The 18151-nt window shown below is 38.6% G+C and overlaps 1 protein-coding gene across 1 annotated transcript in view; it reads right to left on the bottom strand.

Moving 5' to 3' along the window:
• LOC106883357 (uncharacterized) overlaps window positions 1-18151 on the bottom strand; it is a 33344-nt gene that overhangs the window by 2821 nt on the left and 12372 nt on the right. Inside the window, exons 4-13 of the mRNA XM_089348698.1 lie at window positions 17869-17960; window positions 17154-17262; window positions 14345-14415; window positions 13438-13542; window positions 11158-11273; window positions 9556-9689; window positions 7700-7768; window positions 4998-5153; window positions 3187-3249; window positions 515-613 (exon numbers count right to left, since the gene is read on the bottom strand). Coding sequence (XP_089204824.1) covers window positions 515-613; window positions 3187-3249; window positions 4998-5153; window positions 7700-7768; window positions 9556-9689; window positions 11158-11273; window positions 13438-13542; window positions 14345-14415; window positions 17154-17262; window positions 17869-17960 — 1014 coding nt within the window. The remainder of the gene's footprint in view (window positions 1-514; window positions 614-3186; window positions 3250-4997; window positions 5154-7699; window positions 7769-9555; window positions 9690-11157; window positions 11274-13437; window positions 13543-14344; window positions 14416-17153; window positions 17263-17868; window positions 17961-18151) is intronic.

Here is an 18151-nt window from a genome sequence, read left to right as displayed (position 1 = left end):
TTACATTTTTAAAATTATTTTTACCATCTTACTGGTTTCAGCTATTTGACTGCTTAAGATATTTTATACAAAAGCAGGAAAGGTTATCTCCCTTCGTTTTTGAAATAGTTGTTAGAATGCAATACTAAATTTTCAGGAAACCACCATCTACAATCCGGTTTCACTTATATTGCCCATGCTCTCCACAAACAGCTTCTCTTATTAATATATGTTTGAGGAGATTTCTGTGCATATGTCATTCAATTTCTTTTGCAATTAGTTTGTTAATCTCAATTTGCTATTTAGGAAGTTATTCAATTAACATTAATAAATCATCTAAAACTAATTAGATATAAAATTAAGAAACATGTATGTAAATTTGCATCTCACTTTCCATCTTTTGGCTTCCTATGAAAAAGTCCTCAAAGATAGAACATTTCAAATTTTTATTGCATATTTTAATTTCAAATTTATAAATATCCATGTACATTAGTTAATACAAAATGAAAAGCAAAACAAAATCTAGCATCCTTACCTGAGTAACTGATTGCATCTGATCAACAATATTTCCAAGAGTTCTAGAAATCGAATTTTCAAGTGTATCCCAATTATGCAGCATTCCTAATAATACTTCCTGATAAGCAAAGATCATAATTTAGAACACAGAATAAAATGCAATTGTAAATTATATATATATTGGGAGCTCCTCTATGCTGATGACTTTGCTCTTATTGCTGAGACACTATCAGAACTAGAGGAGAAGTTTCAGGTGTGGAAATTTGGTATAGTGAAATAATTTTCCATGTGAAATCTAATTTTGTTCTTTATTTGTTCCAGAAAAATTGCAGAAAAATGTTACTGAGGTTTAAAGTTTAATCAATTTTACCTAATCAGAAAACACAATTAGGGAGCTGGCATTTTCTGCATAATAGCTGTCTATCACAAAATGAAAGCAAAATCATTACAAGAAGGAATTTTTATTAAACAAACGAAAGTAAAGAAATTATGATGACCAAAGTTGTAAGAACTTCTGAAGTTTTAATGAATAAAGTCATGAGAAACAGTTGAACAGACATGTGAATAATTTAAAAAAGAAAAAAATCCTAAACAAAGTTTTTTGTGGAAAATTGCATCATCATTTAATATCGTTTAACACCCGCTTTCAATGCTGGCATAGGTTGGATGGTTTGACTGAGGACTGGCAAGCCAGGAGGCTGCACCAGGCTTCAATCTGATCTGGTAAGTTTTCTAAAGTTGGATGCCATTCCTAACGCCAACCACTCTGAGAGTGTAGTGGGTGCTTTTTATGTGCCACTGGCATGGGAGCCAGTCAGGTGGCACTGGCACTGACCATGCTCAAATGGTGCTTTTTAACATTCCACCGGCATGGGAGTCAGTCAAGAGAAACTTGCATGACACACACTCAAGTGGTGCTTTTTACGTGCCACTAACACAGGAGCCAGTCAGATGGCACTGGCATCGACAATGCTCAAATGGTGCTTTCTACATACCACTGGCACAGGTGCCAATCAGGTAACACTGGCATCAGTCATGCTTCAATGAAGCTTTTTACATGCCACTGGCATCGGCCATGCTCGTATGGTGCTTTTTATGAACCACTGGCACGGGAGCCAGTCAGACAGCATTGGCATCAACCACGTTGGATCAACAGGCCTTCTCAAGCATGGCATATTGCCTACAATTGAAGGGGTACTTTTAAACTGGCCAGTTATGCAACACTGGCATCAGCCATGGCTACGATCTCACTTGGCTTACTGGGTCTTCTCAAGCACTTAATATCTCCAAAGATCTCAGTCACTTGTCATTGCCTCTGTGAGGCCCAACATTCGAAGATCATTCTTCACCACCTCATCCTGTATCTTCCTGGGTCTACCACTTTCACAGGTACTCTCCACTGTTAGGGTGTGACACTTCTTCATACAGTTGTCCTCATCCATACGCATGACCATAACAGCGCAGTCGTCTCTGTTGCACACCACATCTGATGTTTCTTATGTCCAACTTTTCTCTCAGGGCACTTACACTCTGCCATGTATGCACACTGACAATACACATCCAGCAGCGCATACTGGCTGCATTCCTTGCAAGCTTACGCATGTCTTCAGCAGTCACAGCCCATGTTTCACTGCCATGTAGCATGGCTGTTCATACACATGTTTCACTGCTATATAGCATAACACACAGGTATCATACACTCTACCTGTCACTCTGGGTGTGTTTACATCCCCATAACTTAGCAGTTTGATAAAAGAGATCAATAGAATAAGTGCTAAGTTTAAAAAATAAGTCCTGAAGTCAATTTGTTTGACTAAAGCCTTTCAAGGAAGCACTCCAGCATGGCCACAGTCAAATAACTGAAACAAGTAAAAGAATAAAAGAATATTATATTCACGGGGTTCTGAGTAGTTAAGGCACCAGAATATAAATATAAAATCCATTGAATCAATGCCTTCTACAGCCAGTGTGCTGAGTACTCAGTTGAATTATTTCATGTTGCTTGCCATTGTACTTCTCTTTTCACAATTCACGCAATGTCAGTGATTGCATGAGTGCTATCCATTCTTTCATTCACATTGTTTTTACTGCACCTATTTATCAACGAGTTCTGATGTTAACCAACTTAATGATTTTCATCTATCTATTGAGTATTGATAGTTTTCAATTGAAAAACACAATTTAATTTCTGAATGAAAGCCTGTTAAAAAGTGCGAAGAGTTTAGTGCATTTGTTAACATTTTAATTATACCATCATTTCAAATCAGGTGTATGTGAGACACAGTTTGTCCCACAGTTTTACTCCATATAGAGCAAACAAGAGAGCCCATATGCAGTGGCTCAACCTCCTACAAATAATAGTCATATCTCATTCAAATCATACCCTACTGGACAATGAATCTTGGATACATAAAATATGGAATGGTTATGAGTGGTATGTTTTAATTCACTCAATTATGTCTGACTATAGGCTAAACAAGAACCACATGCACTATTTTACTTCAATTTTTGAAGTTAGAAGACGTGTTATATTTCCTTCGTAGATGCTTTATAGGAAGAAATATAGCAATCCATCCAATACTTGAGTAGGTCAATCAGAAATATTAACATCAAATAAGACAGACAAAAAGCTTAAAAGAAGAGGAAGAACAATATTGTGATAAGAAAATATAGACAACAATAAAGACTTACGGTTTGTTCTGGAGGAAAAGGAGCTGAAAGTTGACTTGCAGCAGCACCTTCACCACGTTCCATCTGCAGAGTGTAAAGAAAATGAAATATTTGAAGCAAATTATTTCTAGATACACTAGTTATTTCCCTGAATAAGAGTTTAAAAATTTGAAAAATTATATTAAGTCCAATACTGGCATGCCACTTCTATGGCTCAACTCCCTTCAGGAAAATAGCTCTGTTCAATATGTCCATTATCTAGAAAAGGTGTAGGTAGAATTTCATACAGTGTATTCAGTGCAAACTATAAATACATAAGAGGTGCAGGGGAATCACAGGAAGGTTGACTGGGAAAATAGACTTTGTGTGTAGCAAATGTGCAGGAGGAATAAACACTGAAATCATACAGAAAACAGATCAACTCAAATATTCAGTTGGATCCCTAGTGGTAGCAAAGTTTTTATTACCTAGATGACCTAATTAGCTGTGAAATAGGATGTTCTGAACATACAGGCCCTAGAATAAGAAAAGGCTAGACAAAGTTCAGGGAACTGTTACTTCTGCTGATAATAAAAAGGTCTCTCTCACAGAGTGAAAGGCAGATTGTATAATTCTTGGGTACAGACAGCAATACTACATGGTAGTGAGATGAGCCCTGAATGCAGGGCACAGGCAAAGACTAGAACGAAATGAAGCTAGCATGCTCCGCTAGATGTGCAACAACTACTAGATGTGAACAACAAATGTTTTGAGAGAAAAATTGGGCTTAAGAGGAATCAGATATAATGTGCAAGAGAGAAAACTGTGATGGTATGGTCATGCAATACATATGGATGAGGACAGCTGCCAATCACTAAATGCGGATGGAACATGTAGAAGAGGGAGACCCCGGAAGATGTGAGAGAAAATAGTGAAGTCCAACTTTAGGATGTTGAACATCACAAAGCAAATAATCAAGAACCAAGATGATTACTGATTTGCTGTACCAGAGAAGAGCCATTGCATCTTCACAGAAATGATCCCCTAAAAACATATGGTTTATGTATATGCCCCAGCACCCAATCTGTCCCTGTCAAGTTTTCCCCATCTCTCATCTTTCTAACACCCATCCCTCCACCATTCTCCTAACTACAGTATTACTCATTCAGCTGCTGAAATTATATGACAGTAGAACTACACATATTTCATCCCCTTTTGTGCTATCAGTTATCCCTTTCCTTGGAACCACTTCCTTTTGTAACCCAATCCTCATTTTCAGTATCATCCTTTCCCACTCTACTGTCCACTGAACATTTCTTTCCCATGATCTACAGACAATGACTACCATACCTAATCCTTAACACCCTCCCATATCTTCTATCATTCACAATACCCTCTCTTATGTATCATCAACGGGCACCCACCTTTGTTCATTACACATTATATCCACCCATATGTACTCTGTCACTGAGGTTGCCATCTTTGTCATTGCACATCCTTCTTTCTCTCCCCCACTCCACCCAGTTACATCATCTTATTCTTCATCTATCTACAGTTTTATTATGCTGCTGCTCTTCGCCCTGCTTTTTCTATTGCCACTTATCCCCTTCTCCCTAACCCACTCCTACATCAGGGCTTAATTCTCTGCCTTCTACTATTTATTATAGTTCTTTAAACCATGACAAAGAGTTTAAGATTTATTTGTTGTACAAACTCCTTTATGTCAACATTCTAGTTCCTATAGTTGAATTAGTCAAAGAATTCGAAGAAAAATTACAAACTCATGCTAGAAAGGTAAAGAGGACATGAGATGGCAATGATAACTAAAAGTATTTGAAAAAAAAAACTCTTACATTTCCAACGGGAGTACTGGCTCTAGCAGGTGCATCCTGATGTTGCTCTGGCAAAGCTTCTTCAGAGTCAGAACCGGAAGAGAAAGCATCTGCTAGACTCTGTCTCTGAGTAGTTGGATGTGCCCTTGTAACAAGGTTCGCCTTCCAAACTAGAACCTGGAAATTAAGAAAAGAGATGTACATAAAAAAGAACTAAAATTAAAACAAAAATAAATTAGATAAAATACAGCTTCATTACAGTAACAGTATAAAGAAATACTAAGTGTTGACTGCTCTACTCTCACCTGTTTTTCAGAAGATACTTAAAATGTTCTATATACATTCCAATAAGGAAATTATCATTTTTGATGATGCCACTCAAAAAAGGCTTGCTCAGTGGCTTTTCCCCTAAAACTTGGTGAGTGTAGATTTTACTTGAAAATAATTGTCACAATCTACAACTATAAAACATTACACAAGTCAGCATCTAATGTTTTATAGCTGTTCAATATGACAATTTCCTGCTCAAAAGCATAGCAAAATGACTGTCAAAGACTTCGACTAATATATTATGAGTTTGTAGTCCAATAGGTTATGCAATTCACTAATTCAGATCAACAACATATACTTTTATATTTCCCATTTCATTGTTGAGTGGTTAGAAGTAGCAAGGCATTCATGTTAGAGAAAAGACATTTCAATCATTATTTACATGGCAGTTGTTGACTTCAGTTCTATATTACCTTACTTTTGGTCCTCAAGGTTTCCATTACCTCTTGAATTTGTACTTTCTATATTCTTACTCAGTTCGTTTGGAAACAGGTATGATTGCTATTTTATTTGTAAGTATATCTTTTTTAAGTATACCTTTTTGTAAGTATATCTTTCTCAGTTCTACCTCTAAATGAAAAATTGATAAAGGTTGATGGATGTTTAATTTTAAAATGTTTATCTTTTAGGAAAAATATTTGTTTGAATTTAGGAAGATATGAGATAATGTTTTATATTGTTTCTTTAATCTAGGGATAAGGGCCTGGTGGTTTGTCTCTATTTCATGCCAAGGGAGACAACAGCATTGAAGTATTTCAAATTACAAGACAATGTATTTTGACATAGGATGTTAGTGTGAATTGCCTGAAATAATAAGTGCCTTCCCCTAATGACTATAAGAAGAGAAAAGAGATATGAGTTTTACTATGTGAGGCACTAAACAAACAGTACAAATGAGGAGGAGAAAAGAGAGAGAGAGAGAGAGAGTTCCAGAACCAATCAATTTCGTATATATACACATGGTCTTCAGGTAAGTTACAACAGTCATAACTTGCTGAATGGATTAACAAATCCTACATAACTGGATCTTTCTAAGACTGTTCTTTTCTTAAGATGGAACTTTGAGCCTGAAATATAAAGGTTTCATTAAACTTTCTGCATTGTCAGAAGCTGTCTAGTGCCGATCTCTAACTGTGGAAGGAACCTGTAGAAAAGGTAGACCCAAGAAGACCTGGGATGAGGTGGTGAAGCATGACCTCCGAACATTGGGTTTTGCTAAGGCAATGATGAGACCTTTGGAGATGTACTATGCTTGAGAAGACCCAGAAAGCTAAGTGAGATCGTAGCTATGGCCTATGCCAGTGTTGCATAACCAGCCCATTTAAGGGTTCCCTTCAATGTGCTGTGCTTGAGAAGACCTACTGAGTCAAGTAAAATCACTGTCATGGCTGATGTCAGTACCACTAGACTGGCTCCTATGCCAGTGGCACGTAAAAAGCACCATTCGAGCATGGATGATGCCAGTGCTGCCAGTGGAATGTAAAAAGCATCATTTGAGCTGGATTTGGTAGACAGAAACTGAAAGAAGCCCGTTGTATATATGTGTGTGTATATATATATATATATATATATATATATATGTGTTTGTGCCTGTGTTTGTCCCCCAACATCGCTTGACAACCGATGCTGATGTGTTTACGTCCCTGTAACTTAGCGGTTCGGCAAAAGAGACCGATAGAATAAGTACGTAAAACACACCATTCAAGGATGGCCAATGCCAGTACCACATGACTGGCTCCTGTGTCCTGTGCTGGTGGCGTGTAAAAAGCACCATTCAAGCATTGTCATTGCCAGTTCCGGTGATATGTAAAAACCACCCACTACACTCTTGGAGCGGTTGGCATTATGAAGGGCATCCAACTGTAGAAACCTTGACAGAACAGATTGGAGTGTGGTGTAGCTTCCTGGCTTGCCAGTCCTCAGTCAAACCATCCAGCCCATGCCAGCATGGAAAGCAGATGTTAAAAGACGATGATGATGATGATGATGATGATATATTCCTTTAATCATCTTATTGTGTATCCCTTCAGATCCTACACTAAACACTTTGACATATCCTTCCTTCTCAAAAATTATGAAATTCTCTCTGCTGTTCACGTTTTCTTCTGCAAATGTCAATCTACAAATCTTCAAATTAGACTGAACACAGAGAAAACTGAGCCTTTTACTTGGATTAACTTATGAACAAAAATGTTCAGTGCATGCCTGATATTTAATATATTGATACCAGAAGGATGAAAACCCAAATCAGAATCAAATTTGAAACCAGAACAAAGAGAGAAGTTAATATTATAAAGTATTTAATCCATCCCTCATGTTTTACAAAGTTGCTCTTCTGCTCTATTTTCTTTTTGTCAATATTAATCATAAATTAAAGAAATCTGCCAACATACCTGATTGTCCCCTCCTCCTGAGGCAAAGTAGTTACCATCTGGTGAGAAAATACAAGCAGTTGCACCATGCTAGTAGGAAAAAAATGGTAATGAATGAAATTTTCAAAATAAACAAACCCATGCTAGCATGGAAAGCGGACGTTAAACGATGATGATGATGAAAGAAAATTTAAAAAATATGAATATGAAGAGGAAGGTGTTTCTGGTAATGACCATAGCGATAATGAATAAATGATCACATAAAACAACACTTATGAATCAAAATGCTTATCATCATCATGATTAAATGTCCATTTTCCATGCTAGCATGCGTAGGACTGTGCATGTGTTATTCTTGGTTTAATGATCTTCCCAAAACACAAGATTTGTTCAACACATGTATTCACATCAAGAATCTTGTAAACCAAATGCAAAGACAAAGTAAAGACAGGGAACCAGCAAGTTGTAGGGCTCTATTGAGCTCCAATGTGATCTTTGACATGGTTTCTACAGATAGATGCCCTTCCTAACACCAACCACTTTACAGAGTGTACTGGGTGCATTTTTTTTTTTTTTTGACAGCCACCAATACTAGTCAATTTGCCATGTAACTTACAAAATAGAAAGAAAAGAGAAAAAGAAAAGGCTCCTACTACTAAGAGAAAGCATTTGGGAGAGGAAGATGGAGATAGGTGGGTTTGTGCCAGATGTTGAAAGGATAAAGTATGAGAGAGAGAGACAAGCACAGGAGTGTCATTATAGAGGAAATATATAGTTGAAGGAGATAAGAGGAAGGTAGTGATGGGGTGCTAGAGTGAAATCTCAAGGAACAAGGAGAGCATGAGAGCATAGGTGGTAGATCAGAGGAGGGGACTAGAGAGTAGATGCTTTCTTAAGAATAAGGATGGAGTAAACACACACACACACACATACTCACATATATACATATGTGTGTGCTACTGTCTCTTTGCTACGGCTTAGCTTGACAGCTGCTTAATGAAGTGCTAATCTCTAAATGTTGAAGGAATAAGTGGAAGAGAAAGACCCAGGAGAATGTGGGACAAAGTGGAGAAAGATGATCTTGAGATGCTGAACCTCACAGAGGAGAGACAAAGGACTCAGATAATTGAGGATTTGCTGTGCTTGAGAAAACCTGTCCAGCTAAGTAAAATTGTAGCCAGAAACCATGCCAGCATGGCAGGCAGATGTTAAATGATGATGACAAAAGCATGTCCTTTATGTCCATGCCCATTCCTCTGTATGCAATCTGTTTCCTGACAAAGCCCGCCCCCTTTCCCCTACCTACACTCACCATTTGCTGTATTCCCCTCCCTTCCCCATAATTTCCCACTCTCTCTCATGAACCTACCTCACACAATATGTCCCTCCTGAGTCGCTTCTCCACAACATATCTCTCCTTATTTGTGCCCCACTCCATCTCCCACACTCCTAATGCAATCTCGCAAACTTACTTGCCCACTTACCCTCTCCAATCCCTGGTCCTCTTCACTATATGCACCTCCATGTAACTTGGGTATATGCCTCACCTCACCTTTCTCTCCATTCTTTCTCTGAGATAGCCATGTTTCTTCTCTGCTACAGGGTTCAATACAAATGACTGGGGTAGCTGTACCCTCAGTTAAGGAGCATTGTCCTGCAAGTTACTTGGTGACCTTGCTGGTGCTGGTGCCACATAAAAAGCGCCCAGTGCACTCTGCAAAATGCTTGGCATAAGGAAGGGCATCCAGCCATAGAAACCATGCCAAAGCAGACAGCAGAGCTTAGTGCAACCTTCTTGCTGACATGCCAGTTCCTGTCAAACCATCAAACCCATGCCAGTATGGAAAACAGATATTAAATGATGATTGTTTACCTACCTTATGACCATAAAGAGTGTAATATTGATGCCCTTCAATCAAATCAAAGATCTTTAATGTGTTATCATCTGCTGCTGATAGTAAATAATTACCAGAGTTATGAATTGAAATACTATTCACATTACTAGTATGATCTGGTAAAAAGTAAAAAGAAAAAAAAACATAACTTTTTTAAATTGATTTTTAACATTTTATTTTGGTTTATTCTAAATTAAAACAAGTTCATTTCTTAATATGATGTGAGGCACAATGGTTGTGACATTAAAAAAAAAAAACGAAACATAGCTATGGGCTCAAATCTGACTGAGTAAAGCTCATAACACTACAAATGACCAGTTTCCACTGCTACTGGATAAGTTGTGACTGATTTGTTGTTGCTTAGCATTGAAGTGAGGTAGTTGATAGCTTCCGCTATCTGGGTGACCAAATTAGAAGTGGGGGTGGGTGCGCTGAAAGTGTAGCTGCTAGAATAAGAGTAGCCTGGGCAAAGTTCAGAGAGCTCTTACCTCTGCTGGCGACAAAGGGACTCTCACTCAGAGTAAAAGGCAGACTGTATGACGCATGTGTACGAACAGCCATGCTACATGGCAGTGAAACATGGGCTGTGACTGCTGAGGACATGCGTAAGCTCGCAAGGAATGAAACCAGTATGCTCCAATGGATGAGTAATGTCAGTGTGCATACCCGACAGAGTGTAAGTATCTTGAGAGAAAAGTTGAACATAAGAAGCATCAGCTGTTGTGTGCAAGAGAGACGATTGCGCTGGAATGGACATGTGACGAGAATGGACGAGGATAGCTGCATGAAAAAGTGCCACACCCTAACAGTTGAGGGAACCAGTGGAAGAGGTAGGCCTAGGAAGACCTGGGCTGAGGTGGTGAAGCAAGACCTTTGAACATTGGGCCTCACCGAGGCAATGACTTCTGACCGAGACCTTTGGAAATATGCTGTGCGTGAGAAGACCCAGCAAGCCAAGTGAAACCTAAATCCAAGGCCTCTGCCAGGGGTGTAGCCAGCCCACTTATGTGTACCTTTCCTTCTTTGGACAAGAAAACTCTGCTTGCGAAGACTTGTTGAGGCAAGTGAAATTGAAACCGAACTAAATTCGACAACTGGCATCCATGCCAACGTCGTCTCCTTCATTGGACACGAAACTCAGCTTGCGAAGACTTATTGGGGCAAGCAAAATCAGGATGGCACCTATGCCCAGCCTCGCCTTTCTGGCACTTGTGCCCGTGGCATGTGTAAGGACTTTCGAGCGAGATCGTTGCCAGTGCCCCTGGACTGGCTCTTGTGCGGGTGGCACATAAAATACACCATTTGAGCGTGGCTGTTGCCAGTACCGCCTGACTGGCCTTCGTGCCAGTGGCACGTAAAAGCACCCACTACACTCTCTGAGTGGTTGGCGTTAAGAAGGGCATCCAGCTGTAGAAACTCTGCCAAATCAGATTGGAGCCTAGTGTAGCCATCTGGTTTCACCAGTCCTCAGTCAAATTGTCCAACCCATGCTAGCATGGAAAGCAGACGTTAAACGATGATGATGATGATGATGAATATAAAAAATATTTGAATAGTTTAAATCTTCACACTCAAATTACTCACCCTTGAAATGAAGTAATCTCATCTTTACCCTTAAGTCCCAAAGTTTCACACTGAAATCATTACAACCAGTTGCAATTGAAACATCTTCAGGGGTAAACTGGAGGTCATAAACTGCGCTGCACAGACAGTAAAATAAAATTTAATCAAACTTACAACACAAATTATACTGATGAAAAAAATGCTATGTGAAATGGTTATTTTCATATTTGTTTAAACACTTGTTATCAGATTCTTTGACAGATGCTAAATGGAACAGTGAAAGTATCAGTGACCTATTAGTGATGAAATTAAACTAATGTCTGTTTAGCCATTGTAATTGGCTACACAAATTTCAATAAGGGTGATACTATATATTTCATTATCATTGAATGCTTGCTACAGTGATTTTCTCTTTGCTAAAAACTTCTATAGTTATCTAAAAACAGAAATCAAAGGTACCACATCCTGACACAAACTTAAGCTGCAGCTTATCTAAGTTAATTTTCTTCCTAATTATTTGTACACGATTCATCAGTGTCATGCCACAGCAGCTGCTTTTTTCTAGAACATATCTCCTTTGCCCTTGTAACAGTTGATGAGGGTACAGCTACACTAGTCATTTGGAGTGAACCCTTTTTGTCAGCTGACTGACTAGTGGGTGTTCTACTTCAGATATTTTCAACATCTCAGCAACTAACTCCAATGGTCTGACTACTTTCCTTATCTTCAAATCTTTAATGGCCATTTCAGTCTTATAGCTGTGAAATTCAGTAACTGATCCTTTGTTGGATCAAATTGCATAGACCCTCTCTCCTATGCCTTCCCCTCATTCAGCAACCTCTCATATTAGCATTTTCTCACTATTAGTGAAGGCAAGTACATTACTGTCATTCTGTACAGACATTTTCCCAATGACATCTTAATTCATACTGGCACATTGCTTTGCAATTCACAACACCTCAAATCTCTGCTCCCCTCTTTGCAGAACATTAGCAAACCACTTCTTTCTGAACTACGTCTAACTTCTCTTTTAACTAATTGATACTCTTCCTTCTAGAAACTTGCTTCATCCACAGATGTGGTCTGAAGCTCAGAGCAGCTTTGTTTCATTGACACTCTTAGTTGTCTCCTATGTTTTCATTGCCTCTTCATTCTCAAAATACACAGCAACCACCCAACATTGGTTTGAACCTACATCTGGCAGTTTCCATAACTTCCTTCACCAGATTATCTGCATCTCTGGGTCTGTATAGCTCTTAATCTAAATGTCACTAAACAGTAGGAAAGACTTAAAATTCACAACCATCTGTCTATGACGTTTCCTGGTGAGGATAAGGGCTATTTCGCTTGAATGTTCACCTGGGTAGTGGATGATCAGGTGGTTAGCCACTTGCAGTACTAACTTCTGGAAACTGGCTATTTGCACCACAGAACTCCAAGAGACTTGATTCTTCTTCATTTCATGTACCATAACCATAGGCTCTGTGTATGTTCAAATATGTGTATATAGACAACGGTTTTTCTCTGGAGATGATAACTGTCTACATCGATATAAAATGTCAGAAAATTTTTTAGATTCCCTTTGACAAATGAAATATGTCATAAAGAAATTTATAGAAAATAAATGCCTGATGTACAAACATTTTAGGAACCCAAACTACAGGATGATGTAGAAATAAATTCAGGATAATAAATACAAAGGTAGAACACCTAATAAAATAAGCAACTATACATCGAGTGTATTGTATGAAAGAGAACATTTGCCTATAGAAAAAATGAACACAACAGTCATTAAATCCAATCATAAACAAGTATTATTTCTCTAAATTCCCAAAACAAATAGGTACTGTAAAAAATAATCAATGGTGACTAACACAGAATTAATACAAAAAAGTAATAATTTTCTACCACTTAAAAGTGGATGTTGTGTTACAACACAGAATACTGAGATAGTTACCAGGAGGGGACCTCTCATATGACTTTGTGGTGCATATAAGCACTTCTGTTTATATTATTAGAGGGAGATAATCACTGCCATTGCCAGTACCAGATCACATGGCTTCAGCCTTCCTTGGCCTTGTCAATGGTAGACAGAGCCAGTCATTAGTTTTGGTTTTAAGTAGCAGAGAAGCAAAATAGTTCCTTGGTTGCAGTTCTATTATAGACAAAAGGTTTTAGATTTATATATATGTAGGAAAATAATACAATGTGACATACATCTTTCTCAAGGCCATCAAGAACATTAGTGGAGTAAAATGAAATCAAAACAACCAGGAAATGAAATTCATAAGCAAAACTTACCCTGTTTCTTTGAGTGTTTGTACACATTTTTTGGAACGAAGATCAAACAAACGCACAGTTTTGTCATCACCTCCAGAAGCCACAAAATTCATGTCATGCGAAAACCTGAAATAAATTTGAACGGAGATGTGTTGATTTGTGCTGCCTCCAAGAAGTAAGGCGGAGAGAAGGTTCCACTAGGTTCCTCACAGGCAAAGAACACAGGTACAAGATTTTCTGGGCAGGGAACACTGACGGGATCAGATGCATGGGTATACTTCTTGCGGAGAAATGGGTTGATAAAGTAATCGAGGTAGTCAGAGTAAGCAACAGAATACTTAAGATTAGATTAGTGCTTCATCATGGGTTAGCAAACATTATCTTGGCTTATGCCCCTCAGCCGGAGCTACCGGATGGGCAGAAAGACAGATTTTATGACACCCTCTTGCAGACCACCTCATAAACAAATTACAGGGACCTTCTCTTTGTGGCTGGTGACTTCAATGGACATGTAGGACAACATGCAGGGGGCTTCCATGGCATATATGAAGGCTACGATTTTGGTTCCCGCAATGAAGAGGGAACCAGGCTGCTGGAGTTCTGCAATGCAAATGATCTTATGGCTTGCAATACTAACTTCAGGAAACCTGCCAGTCACCTAGTCACCTACCGTTCTGGCAGGCACACTAGCCAAATTGACTACATCCTCGCCAGAAAAAGGGAAAGATGGCTGCTTATAAATGCCAAACCCTTCCCAGGCAAAGAATATACCCCTCAACATAGACTGGTAGTTAGCAACTTCAGGATCAGGTCTATATGGATGCCCAGAAGACGACCAGCATGGAGGAGAAGGGACTGGAAGCTTAAAGATCCTGCAAATGTCCTTCTTTAGTCAGTTTATATAATTTATAAGACAACGTTTACAAACCTTGCAATTCGTACCCAATTGGAATGTTCACGAAAATTTTTCACAAATTTTTGTAGCTCCACGGACCATATCTGAAAATATAAATGTCAAGAACAAATGCAACTGAGTTTTTTTTTTTTATTTCATATATAGAAAGCAAAAACTAATTAATTATAAAGAAGGGGTAATTTTGGGCTTACTTTACTGAGAATGGAAGAATATAAAGTAAAACTGACTTTGGCAAAATTTGATTTCAGAAGACAGAACAAAGTTAAAGGTCAATCACTTATTTCAGCCAACTCACCTAAATTACATATGATTATTAATTGTAAAGGAGATGGGAAGCAATAAATAACAAGTAGCAACCTTGTGGTCAGTAGAGCCTGCTATAAACTTCAGTTCTCAGTTGAAACAATTTTACTTCATTGACACAGAAATGTTGGCAGAGAACTGAATTGGTATTAAACAATCAAAAGCTCATATCCTATAGGTGAAACTATGCTCAAAAGCATTTCCTTTGTGATGAGCCATCTACTACTGATCACACAACTGAAATTCTGTATTATCATCACCATTGTTTAAACCAGGAGTTTTCAAACTTTTTGACTTGCGGACCCCTTTATATTTTAGGCTTTACCTTAGGGACTCCCTTATAAACGCTTATGAAATTTACACATAAATATTTGCTTAAAATAACATTTTTACATTTATTTATTTAACTGTATTTAACAAATAGGTTTATTGTCAATTAAAAGATTTCGATTAAAAAACATATATAAAATCAAATTGCCCATAAAGAGTATTTGCTGTCCATGGACTCCCTGTTTTGTTCTTGCGGACCCCTGTGGTCCGGGGACCACAGTTTGAAAACCCCTGGTTTAAACATCCACTTTTCTATGCTTCCATGGATCAGATGAAATCTGTAGAGACAGATTCTCCTATGGCTAGATACTTTCCCTGTTGCCAATCCTCACCTATTTCCGAGCAAAGTAATACTTCCCCTAAGTCCCTCAAACAACAAACAGCTCAATGGTCAGTCATGCTTTTGCAAAAGACTAAACAAAGAACACTGAATGGACAGTGACCGTCTTCAATCACGATATAAATGTCAAGATATGGAGAAGACACAAACATACACATTAATGTGTGTTTGTTACAATCAAATGGAAATTGTAGTTATGACCCCTGTGCCAGTGGCACGTAAAAAGCACCATCCGAACGTGGCCGATGCCAATGCTACCTTGACCGGCTTCCGTGCTGGTGGCACATAAAAGGCACCATCCAATCGTGGCCGAGGCCAGCTCCCTTGGCCCCTGGGCCGGTGGCATGTGAAAAGCACCCACTACACTCACAGAGTGGTTGGTGTTAGGAAGGGCATCCAACTGTAGAAACACTGCCAGATCAGACTGGGGCCTGGTGCAGCCTCCTGGCTTAAAAGACCCCAATCAAACCATCCAACCCATGCCAGTATGGAAAACAGACATTAAATGATGATAATGATGATGATATACATACACACACAAGTAACATAAATGCAAAATAAAGTGGAAAAAATAATAATCAAATACCAGAATTAGGGTAATATGCTTTTTATATTAAAGCCAACTATGTAGTCTTGTATTCAGTCCCACTGCATGGCACCTTGGGTAAGTGTCTTCTACAATAGCCCAGAAACTGAAAGAAACCCATCATATGTGTGTGAGTAACATCATCATCGCCATTTAACGTCCATCTTCCATGCTGACATGGGCTAGATGGTTTTACAGGAGCCGGCTAGGCAGAAGCCGGCAGACTTCTGTGTCTGTTTTGTCATGGTTTTTAAGGCTGGATGCCCTTTCTAACACCAACCACCCAGCAGAGTGATCATCATCATCGTTTAACATCCGCTTTCCATTCTAGCATAGATTGGACAATTTGACTGAGGACTGGTGAACCAGATGGCTACACCAGGCTCCAATCTGATCTGGCAGAGTTTCTACAGCTGGATGCCTTTCCTAACGCCAACCACTCTGAGAGTGTAGTGGGTGCTTTTACGTGCCACTGGCACGAAGGCCAGTCGGGCGGTACTGGCAACGGCCACGCTCAAAATGGTGTATTTTACGTGCCACCAGTACAAATGCCAAGAAGGAGACGCTGGGCACAGGTGCCATTACGATTTCGCATTCGCTTGCCCCAACAGGTCTTCGCAAGCCGAGTTTCGTGTCCAATGAAGGAGACGATGTTGGCATGGGTGCCAGTCATCGAATTTAGTTCGATTTCAATTTCACTTGCCTCAACAGGTCTTCGTAAGCGGAGTTTAGTGTCCGATGAAGGAAAGGTGCGCATAAGTGGGCTGGCTACACCCTTGGCAGAGGCCTTGGATTTAGGTCTCACTTGGCTTGCCAGGTCTTCTCATGCACAACATATTTCCAAAGGTCTTGGTCAGAAGTCATCGCCTCAGTGAGGCTCAATGTTCGAAGGTTGTGCCTCACCACCTAATCCCAGGTCTTCCTGGGCCTACCTCTTCCAAAACAAAACCCAAAACTTATGGAAATAAGCACCAATACATTCATAATATATTTACTGTCGAGAAATATTGGTCAATACTATTGATACCTCTCACTCAGATCTTTCAGTTTAACCTAGACAGAAAAGATTTTCATTTTCTGTTCACTTTTGTTCATGCATACATACACATACGCTTGCCTGGCTACACAAATACACATGAGAAAGGAAATCCATAACAAGAGAGAATTATTATAGGTTATTGTCAGGTAAATAATATTTTCAAAGATCCAGTCTTCAAATAACTCAACAATGCTAATAATGATAATGTAGAAATATTGTATACCTTTACACTTTTATCATCGGATGCTGTACACATAAACGTTCCATCTCCACTGAAGTCCACACTTCTCACAGTAGCTGTATGACTTCTGAGGATTTTCGCTGCTCCATCTCTGATTCAATAGAGCAAAATAAAAATTTAAAACGGACACTTTTCAAAATTAAACAGTAGGCATAAAATCTTGCTTCCTAAACATGTAGTTTGGGGTTCAGTCTCACTGCACAGCACCTTGGGCAAGTATTTTCTACTATAGCCCCGGTACATTCAAATCCTTGTGAGCAAATTTGACAGGTGAGAACTGAAAGAAGCCCATCATGTGTGCGTGTGTGTGTACTCTTGTCTGGATATCAAGTCATAGTTGTAAATGAGCATCATTGTGATAAAAGTGCAGTTGTTAATTTCTAGTCTTCCATGAAAAACATGTCTAGGTAAGAGAAATTTCCTTGCTTGGAAACATGTGAAGCTTGGTGGCAGAAAAGGCATCTACAATAGAAAAATCTGCCTCAGCAAATTTCATTTCACCCATGCAAGCATGGGAAATGCACCTTAAATGATGATAATAACAACAGAAAAATAATTTCTAATCCAAACAATTTTAAAATTTTTTCTGTAATAGTCGTGTAAATGAAAAATTGTTAAAACTTAATGCTTCCACTGATATTTTAAAATTGTTTTCTTTTTTCTTTACAAGTAAAAAAAAATAATTTCTAGTAATTACACAGATGGAACCCAGAGGCGAACTGTTTTGTCTCGTGAAGCTGATGCAATAAGATTTCCATTTGGAGAAAAACATGCATGAAGGACAGCATCCTGCAAAAAATATAAAATAATTAGTTAGAAAATGAAAAGACAATGATGACGTTTAACACATTTAAAAACAAGTTTTTCATACATGAACATTGCATTGTTGTTAAAGAGTATATATAAAATTTGTTAAGTCTCTGACCAATCAAACAATCAAGTTACAACCTGACCAAGTACAGATGTGATCAAAAATATTC

The sequence above is a fragment of the Octopus bimaculoides genome, chromosome 3 (assembly GCF_046866305.1).
Source record: "Octopus bimaculoides isolate indiv1 chromosome 3, ASM4686630v1, whole genome shotgun sequence".
Lineage (NCBI taxonomy): Eukaryota > Metazoa > Mollusca > Cephalopoda > Octopoda > Octopodidae > Octopus > Octopus bimaculoides.
Note: the sequence above shows the minus strand (reverse complement) of the source record. Positions and strands in the feature narration are given on the sequence as shown.